The sequence below is a fragment of the Frankliniella occidentalis genome, unplaced genomic scaffold, assembly GCF_000697945.3.
Source record: "Frankliniella occidentalis isolate FOCC.00 unplaced genomic scaffold, Focc_3.1 Scaffold305, whole genome shotgun sequence".
NCBI classification, from domain to species: Eukaryota; Metazoa; Arthropoda; class Insecta; order Thysanoptera; family Thripidae; genus Frankliniella; species Frankliniella occidentalis.
The window spans coordinates 217,608-227,166 of NW_026267430.1; the positions used below are offsets into that span (position 1 = coordinate 217,608).

Below are 9,559 nucleotides of genomic sequence, written 5' to 3' on the forward strand. Positions count from 1 at the left end.
CCTGGTACCGCTGCTCCTCTCCGTGATGCAAGTGCAGGCCGAGCGGCGGGCGTGTGCGCGGCGCTGTGTGTGCCGCCGGCCGGGCTCCCAGCACGCGTGCAGCATGCAACTCTGTTGCGGCGCGGTCCGTCTGTGGTGCCGCCGCGGCCGGGGGTCAGCATGAGGGGGGGGGGGGGACCAACCTGCTGCACAGCAAACACCTATGTACTCTGAACTTCGTGGTCGCCTGGCATGCCAAAATTTTTGCTCTCCTTTATGATACTGCCAAATTTTGACGATTAACAGCAAAGAGACTGCCAAAATTTGGCCCTGTAAGTGCGAGAGCTTCTGATTTTCAAGTTGAGCAGGTTTTCAGAGTCGTCAGGAAGCCGAACAGTTGGGTTTCATCAAGCTGAGCTGCTTTTGGAATTGAACCCATACAAAAGCTGTTCGAAAGCAAAGGGAACTTATAGTTTACAAGAAGCCAGCTTCAAAATGGGCATTGCATACTCACACCCAGCCGCCTTCGTCTCGCTGTTCTCGTTGTTGCCGTGTGTGGGAGCACTCCGCGGTCCATAGACCCGCCCCGCCGTGGTCTGTCCCGGTCGGAGCGCCGTGCTAGACGCCGTGCGCTGTGGCTCGTGGTGTGGGACTTTCACGCCCCTTCGTGCCGTTAATGACGGTTCGAAATGGTGAAAAAACATGAAAATGGCGCAGTGTTTGCTGCTACGTGGCGCGCCCGGAGGACGATGAGCCCGTGTGCCTGCTTTCTATGTGAGGAGAACAAACGGTATGGAGGAGAGAATAAGATGAAGAAAAACATGATCCTCGTCAGGTGAAGCAGGCGGCCCCAAAGTCTCATCTGTCACGCGCGCGAGGCCGCCCTGGACGCAATGCCTCATTGTTTTGGGGCGGCTGAAGCTGGCGCTCTCGCTGTGGCGGCCGCCTCGACGGGTTCGGTTTGGGTGGGGAGATTGATTGAATGCGATATTTGCGCTGCAGGGTACTTCTTTGAGACAGAGGGGGGGGGGACTTTCTCCGCTTGAGCATTGTGTGTGTGTGTGTGTGTGAGCGAGCAGCGCGGACTGGTTGCGTGCGTCGATGCCCTGCCCTCGGTGTGTGTGTGTGTGTGTGAGCGAGCAGCGCGGACTGGTTGCGTGCGTCGATGCCCTGCCCTCGCGAACAATCGATTTCCACATCGTATCGAGCTTGCATCGAGTGCACACCACGCCCAATCGAGCGCGTAATTCTCCCATGTGACCGTTTTGTATGGCCCCGCCGATATCTTACCCGTGTATCTGTGTCTCCGTCCACACGTCTATCGTCTACCTGTCTGCACACTCAGAGAGAGAGAGAGAGAGAGAGAGAGAGACAGCTTCCGTTTGGTGCGAGTGCATTTCGCCCGCAGCGCTTGCCTCCCGCCGATTGAAATACTTTTCCGTCTCGCCGAGTGGTTGGCGCTCCGTCTCGTCTTACGCCACCCCCTCCGCGGGCGGTACGGTTGCTGCTGCTGCTGCTTGCCTGCCGATCGGACAATTCAAAGAGTGGGAAAAAAGTGGAGTTGGTTTGGTGCATGCCAGCGGCGAGCAATACGTCGCGATTTATTTCCTGTTCGTAAGGAAAAGCAAAAGAGGGAAAAAAACTCGTTGCCGGATGCTAGACTAGACGCATTTCTGTGAAGCGCGCTCGCGTAGCTGCGCTGCGCCTCATGAAAATTCCGCGACGCAATACGGTTTCCTGAATCGGCGCGCCGAGTTATTCGCTAATAGGCTTTGCGCGCTCCGAGAGTATCGAGGAGCCATCGATATCTCGATATTGCGGCGGAGCATTCCGCGGCGTGGCGCGCGCGCCTTGTGTGTGTGCAGTAGCGGCGGTAGCGGCGGCGGATTTCGAACAATGCCGCGGGGCGTATGTCTGCGCGCAATTAGTATCGATGCATCCGGCGATACATCGAACGCCAAGGCCGTTTGTTTTGCGGCCGGCCCTGCCTGTCGTGTGGGGGTTGGTTAGCGCCTCGGCGCCTTTGTTGATATTCCGAAGCTGATTGATCCGCGGCGATTGGCGCGCCCCTTTGCCGCGCCGCCGGCCCACTTTCTCCCCTCGAGGTGCGGGACAGGGGAGAGGAGGGGGGGACCACTCGCATGAGATTTATTCGCTGCTTTTATTTTTTTGTTTTATCCGCTGCGCGGCCAACGGCTCAAATTTATGACTGCGGGGCGCACGGGGGACACGTTGCAGGGCAGGGCGGGGAGGTCGGTTTTCTCCAGCAGGTGTGCCCGCGGGCCCGCGGGGCTTCGCGGCCGTGTGGGGTGCGGACCGCGGCGCGGCGGTCCCTCGCGCCTCGCACTGCGCCTGCCATTTTCCTTTTTGATTACGCGCGTCCAGACATGGAACGGGTTATTATTGCACTGTTGCTATCATTGCAGCCCGCGGGCGCAGCTGTGCATCTGCCGTGCATCTGCCGTGCATCTGCCGTGCCGCAGCGGCGCTGCACCTGCGGGGCATGCATCTGCCTGACGAGTGGCTGTCAGGGAGGCCCTACGACAGCAGGCGGTGTTTCCGACTCGGTGTGTTGTTAGGCGCCTTCTGAGTCGCGTGAGTGTGTGTGTGTCAGAGAGAGAGAGAGAGAGAGAGAGAGAGTGTATGTGTCATGCGCGAAATGGTTGGGAAACTTACGTAAGTAATGTAGGCTCTGGTAGCGTGAGGGAGAGAAAGATAGCATCTGAAACGCCCGCTAGCTCTCGTGCGAAGTGTGATCTGTGTATAAACGCTTGGTAAAGACGGGACGTAAGTATGCAAACGCCCTCATTGGCGCACACACACACATGCACCAGCTCTCGTGCGTGCCTGCCGTGGAATGCAGTATATCGCGTGCGCACCTTTTTTTTATTTCATTTTTTGTTGTAATCACGTGTTCCCGATCTGTATTGTCTGTCGTTATTATTGTAATTTTTGCCGACTGCGCGGGACGTGCGAGGACAGCCAGCTGGCGCCCCACAAATGACGCTCTTCCTAATTGGGATGGCAAATGGGCTGGACAAGGGCCTTCGCGGCGCTAAACGGGAGTGGAGCGCGGCGCCCACGGCGGGGCGGAGCGTCCTGGAATGGACCGGGGAGCGGCGGCCGCGGCGCCGAGCGCATTTTTAAGCCGCCTCCTTGAAGAGATGGTTTCCAGGATGGGCAGGCAAGGCAGCGGGTGAGAGGTCGCGCAGCGTCGGGGAAAAAATAATGACGGAAATTTGCCTCTCCCGTTTTCTTTTCGTGTTTACGGCGTGGCTTCTCGTATTTCTTGACGCTTGGCCTGCAGGAATGTTGCGTGGTGGTTTCCGATGGGCCTCGTCGGCCGGCCGGTCGGCCATACATTCGAGGGCACGCGTGGGCTCTTCGAGGGGACGCGAAAACAGACCGCGATCCGTCGCCGTCGGCGCGGCAGGTTTCCGAAGCCAGAGAAGACGCTCTTCTCTGTCGTGTTGGATAGTCAGCCGATGGCGAGCGTAACGGGACGGTGTGTCTTCTGCCGGCGCTCGACCCGACCTTGCCCAGGACCAGCGACTGCTTAGCGTGGCGAATGGCGGCGCCACGGCTGCTTAGCGCCGCCAGGATGATCGCCGGCGTCCCGGCGCGGCGCCCAGGTGACCCACAACGCCCCGGCGGCTTCACCACCGAGCTGCGCTTTTTGCAATTCGCGCTGCCGCCGCCCTCCTGCTGGCGCGTGACTCTGGCCTGGCGCGAGCGCTGCGGGTCAGGCCGAGCAGGCGACCGGGCCCAACGGGTCAGGCTGACCGCAGGTGGCCGCGGGCGAGGGGCGAGGGCGAAGACTCCCGTCCGGGGCGACAGTGTCACGGCGAGATGGTACTTTGTTGGTGTGGGCGGGGCCGGCGTTGTTGGTGGTCCGGGAGCGGCATACAAACTGTTGAGGCGACACACTCTCACACGAGGAAGCGTCGCGCGCCCTGCTGATTAGATAAGAAGCGGCTGTCCGTCGAGCAGGGCAGGGCCGCCGGCGTTCTGCCCATTCATTCCGGAAATGAGCGACAGCCAGAGAGAAAGACGGGTCATTTCGGCTTGCCATTTGTAGGCGGGCGGAGGACTGTGCCAGCTTCCTGCAGGCGAGGCCCAGCTGCTGCAGGCGCGGGCGCCCCGTTCGCCCGTGATGCAATGAGATGGACCATGGGATGCTGAATCACGTTACCGGGGCAACACAAAAGACAATTTCTTGCTTCTTCTGTAGTGTAGTGCCCCGCAGGGGCTCGAATTGCTCGAGGTTCGCGCCGTTCGCATCGCTGCCCAGCCCAGACGGTGAGGAGGGAGACAAGGGACGCCCGCTGCATGGCCAAGCAGCACTGCTAAGCAGTGGTTGTGTCGCCGCTACACCTGTACTTACCGACAGGTAGCGGCGGCATACCGTTCGCCGTACCGTACAGGATTAATATTCTGTGGAGGCGCTCGCCCGAGCCGGCTCGTTCTGATGTTGTTGTTGTCGTCGTCTCCACGACGAGCGTCGTTGTCGTCGCGGGCGTCGCTCTATGCTCCAGGAATGCACGGCGGGAGGTGCGGACGGCGTGTGCGTCAAAACCGGTCGGGAGAAAGCATTTGGGCAATGTGGTGCAGGGCGGGACAGCTGCACGGCGGTGTGAGCGCGGGCGCCGCACGGCGTGTGTTTGCTTTGATTATATCACTGGCACGAGCAGCATGGCGTCATGAAGCACTTGCTCTTTGCTGTGCACTCCTCCGTGCCGCTAGCTGCGCTGGCTGTGCGCTCCTGACTCGGCTGTCCTTGGATCGCCACCGACGAGCCGAGTGAACGAGTGAGAATAGAATGCCAAGGCGGCGAGTGTTCGTCCCATTGAGCCGTCTGCCCATTCATTTATGCAGCCCGTGCATTACTGCCGGCCGTGTGCTGCGGCTGGACACTTGCAGGTGCGCGACTGCGAGTCCCATGTTTGTAATTGTCAGTTGTTAATGGCGCACTTGCAAAGGGGTCGTCCAGAAAGTACGTCCGTTTTTCTCGGATTTGTTCTTGTTCATCAAATCACGGGAGCCCGGCGCCTGCGACATTCGGGGTAGGCCAATCCACAATACAAGCATGCACTGCAGGCAAGATGTTGCCTACCTATCAGGCGCCATGAGAGCTAGCATAAGGCTAACCTGCGGCCGTTTCGTAACCACCAACGACGGACGTGCTCTCTGGATGATCCCAAAGTGTGCCACTAGATTGGTGTGCACACCTATGAGCAGTGTTCTCCTTTCCTCAGTCATAGTCATGCGGGCCCCCGGGTCTCAAGACACCTATCCCTGTCAGCTGTCACGTGGACACACGCCGTGGGAACTGAGCGAGCAATGTGCCGTTATGAGTATCCGACTTGCAGTGTTTGAAGGACATGCGCCGTTGGCGTGGTGCGCTGTCGTTAACCCGTTTGCCCCTCGGTTAGTTTTTGTTTCGGCCGCGACCTCGCATTAGCGCGGGGTGTGTCGGCGCGCGGCGTAGACGTACACATCCCCGCGGACCACTTACGCCTGACACGGGAGGCCAGGAGGCGCGGCGCAGCGCGGCGGTGTCAGTTTCTGGCCATTACACGGCTATCCGGGCCCAGCCCCTCACAATGGGACAGTGAAAGTCTCACCCGACCCCGCCGCAAGCGAGCCCTGCCCTGCGGTGGCGGAGAAGGCGCGCGCTCGCTGGGAGTGGAGGGCTGAATCCTATGGAAATGAAGGAAAAGTTGTCTGGTGCGAGACGGGTTTCTGTGCTGGCGGCAAATCTGCGGCCCCCGGAGAAAAATGGGGCGATTTTCCCGGTGTTCCCTTTCCCTCTTCTGCGAACTCGTTTGTAAAATGCGTCTTGTGTTGTGTTGCAGGTCCCCGGACAACGCGGGCGTGCCGATCCTGGTGCTGGCCAACAAGCAGGACCTGCCGGGCGCGCGCGAGCCCCGCGAGCTGGAGCGGCTGCTGGGCCTGCACGAGCTGGGCCTGAGCCAGGCCACGGCCGGGCCCTGCTCCGCGCACACCTGGCACGTGCAGCCCGCCTGCGCCATCACGGGCGACGGCCTGCACGAGGGCATGGAGGTGCTGTACGAGATGATAGTCAAGCGGCGCAAGATGGCCAAGCAGAACAAGAAGAAGCCCGTGGCCAGGTAGCACAGCGCCTCGACGGCGGCGTCCGTGGCTGCGTCCGCGGCGTCGGCCGTCTCGGCGGGCGCGTCCTCAGTGTGCTGCATGTCGGCGCCCCGCGAGGGCTCCGGCAAGGACCCGCTGCTGTGAAGCGAAATCTAGTCGACACGAGTCAACGGGGCCCGGCCGGCCGGGGCCCCGCCGGGCTGGGCCGGGCCAAAGCGCAGGATGAGTCAATTAAGTGCCTGTCGATCAATCAGCTCCATCGCGGCGAAGGCGTGGAGGGGGACGAATCGCGGCGCCGTCCTCGGCGCTACTATGAGGGGGCGTCGACGGCGGCCTGTTTAATGTCTAACTGTACTGGGCCCCCCCTTTTGCTTTCGCTTCGCCATGCGCCCTGATCTCTCCTGTCAACGCCAAACCGGCTTTCATGAACCATAACTGACTGAGACAACCTCCCAGAGGCCGGTTTCATGTTCTGTGATGTCACCTTCGTGATTATTTTTGTTTCTTTGAATATCTAAAAGAATGTTATTATGGCCCAATGCAGGTTTTAAATAAAGATATTTGTTATGGAATTTGTTCCCATTACATACGGCCCTATCAGCCGGGGACAACTGTAATCCCTGTCGCACATGTGCATATGTTTCGTTTTCTTTCTGTAGCCAATCCAATGTGGAATTCTGTCGGCGAAATGTTTACCTAAATTGCTAATTGCCCTCTATAGGGGAATGTCAACCAAAGACTGATTAACAAGTAATGCAACTTTGACGAAATATGCAAGAGCGAGTAGAAGTCTTGGGGCATTGAGTTGTCCTCGAATGACAGACTGGTCACTTGTTTTGTAATTTTCGTGTTATTAAAATGTATAAATATTATTAAAATGTTGTGTAATGTATTGTAATTAGTGTACATTTTGAACAGTTTATACTTGCACAGCCAAAGAGAGATTATTACGTGAACCTGCTGTGTATAGCATGTAAAGAGGTTCCCAATGTTATGAAATTAAAACATATCTAAGGGAGGAATACTAATACCCGTTGTCTATGCTCTCTCACATTTTGCATTTTTATACGAACCAGCCGACCGTCAGCGTGGAATTGATTTTAATTTCCCTAATGTTGCGTACCAAGTTGTGGTTTTTATTTAGTGGACTATTCCTAGTATGAACATACGGAATGAACTGTGACGGCTGAATAATGTTATTTCTTGAAGCTGGTAAAAATATAAATGTGTGCTTGCACCACTGGACTTTGCATCCGCTACAGCACTCCGTTTTCGCTATGTACCGACTTAATCGATGTAATTTTGTCGTTAAAAGCTACTTGTAACGCTAAAAAGTCGATGGCTAGATGTTTAAATTATTTTTGTAAATGATGAAATTGATTTGTATTGTGAGTTTGTTTTGTTATAGTGCCATTCTGTTCCCATGTATGAGGCTTTAGCTCTAAAGGGTCCAAAATATTCAAAAAACAAACCACCTTATTCGGCATTGATCGCCTAGTCAAATGGTGCTAATGCTCATATCGGAATCCGATCGATCAACGTCAATTGGCACGATGCTCTCACCTTTGTACATGACTTGAGTTGGTCTTCCCATTCAGCTACGTCTTGTGATCCTCCCCTGTCGTGTGCTTGTTTGTAATATTTTTTTGACAAAAGAAAAAACCTGCTGTGTTCTAGACTTCCTTACAAAGTTGTTTTGTCTTTGCACGATGAAGACATTGTAAATACTATAAATAAACTAGGGCGAGAGCCCTCTTTAAGTAACTCCCTGTTTCTGGATCATTGATTGCCTCGACCGTGCTCACACACACACACAGGGACCCGGACGGCCTCCGTCGGGCAACATCTCAAGAGCCAAACTTGTTTCACAATGCGTGAGCGGGGCTCCGGGCGAATCGTTCGATGCGCCGGCATAGGGCGGGCCAGGATGCCGACCGCGACGGATTCCAGAAGATGGCTCGCGCGTACGAAACAAACCGGCCGGGCCGAAGCGGGGCAAGGCCAGCGGGGCCGCGATAGTGTGGGCCCTGGGGGCGACCCGCCGGGCCTGAAGTCAGGGCCTGACCCACAGGCAGGTGGCGGCCGGGCAATTAGCATGTGAGAGAGTTCTCGCGCTGGATTCCATTCGCGGCGCTCCGAAGGCGGTGTTTAGCGGCCCGAGTGATGGGGACAGAGCGTGCAGTGTTGCACGCGCTCATGCACGCAGCAGGAGCCGCCGCGGGCACACGAGAGAAAGAAAAGAGGGAGAAGGACACAAATCGACGCGAGAGGGGAATTCATTCACGGGATTAATTTCCCGAGTGGTTTGCGTTGGCAGCGCGCCCCGGGCTCAGCCCAGTCACACGTGCAACGGGACCCGTGCCAAAACCGCACTAGCTCGGAATGAAAGGATTTCGGCCGTGTCAGCCGGAATGCAGATGGAGGGGGGAAGGCGCCCCGATAAAAGTGCAGCGTCGAGCCGAGCAGGAAGGAAATCACCAAATGAAAGCCGCACCGCACAGCGCCTTTCACGGTCAGCGGCGTAGGCGCGCGGCCGTGTGCGAGAGAGAGAGAGAGAGAGAGGAGGAATGGGGACGGGGGCAGGCATTCCAGCATCGGAGCGACGCTCAACGTACGCAGCCATGACGCCGGTAAATGTGTGTGTATCATGTGCATCGTAATCCATCCGGGGTAATCTAGTTAGCCCCGTTTTGTTTACTCAATGGGAGGGAGGAGGTTCCCCCGGCAGGCCAGTCAGTGGTACCAAGGTCATGGGAACGCCCCGGCCCGCTGCGCGCACCCGCGGCCGCGCCTCGGGGCCACAATGCAGTCGGATGACGAGGCGCGGCCAGCCTCGTGTGTCCGATCGGCGCGGCCACGTATCCTCGGCCCGGGGCCCGGGGGGTCAGCAGCGGCGAACAGTATCCCGCTCCCCTCATCATCTCATCTGGACCAAGAGCTGCGCGAAGGAAAACGGTTCCACGCCGTAATAGTGCGCGGCCGGGCCGACCGTTGTTGGATATAGCTTCTCTCTCTCTCTCTCTCTCTCTCTCTCTCTCTCTCTCTTGCACCCACAGGGCGCCCGGGCCTGCGCCCTAGCCAAAGAGAGAGAGAGAGAGAGAGACGGTTGTTTCCCAACGGCTGGCCAAGCCCCGGCTCCAATGAATGATGTGAGTGTGCTGTGCAGGAGGGCCTAATGGAGGGGTGAGGAGGCCAGTGGGATTAGAGGATTGGGCCCCACTCGGGCTCGGGGTGGAGCCAGCCACACGCTGCCGATATGGACTCAGCAGGCAAACAGCAAGGCCGCGGCGCACGCACCGCTGAAAGGTTAAGTCGGCTTCGTGCGCGGGGTTTGGGTTTGGGTCGGGGCCCGCCGGGGGTCGGGGTCGGGACGGGTCGGGCGAGGGGTCAACCTCATTGGATTTGGGCCGGCGGGGCCCGCTGAGCGGCCCGCTCACGCGCCACGGCAGCCGACCCGCTGAATCAG

At 58.1% G+C, this 9,559-nt stretch overlaps 1 protein-coding gene across 1 annotated transcript in view; it reads left to right on the top strand.

Annotated features, from left to right (window-relative positions):
* LOC113215543 (ADP-ribosylation factor-like protein 4C) overlaps positions 1–7,857 on the top strand; it is a 40,759-nt gene extending 32,902 nt beyond the window's left edge. Inside the window, exon 2 of the mRNA XM_052273837.1 lies at positions 5,835–7,857. Within this exon, the coding sequence (XP_052129797.1) occupies positions 5,835–6,114 (280 nt within the window). The 3' untranslated portion in view covers positions 6,115–7,857. The remainder of the gene's footprint in view (positions 1–5,834) is intronic.
* Positions 7,858–9,559: the final 1,702 nt, after the last annotated feature.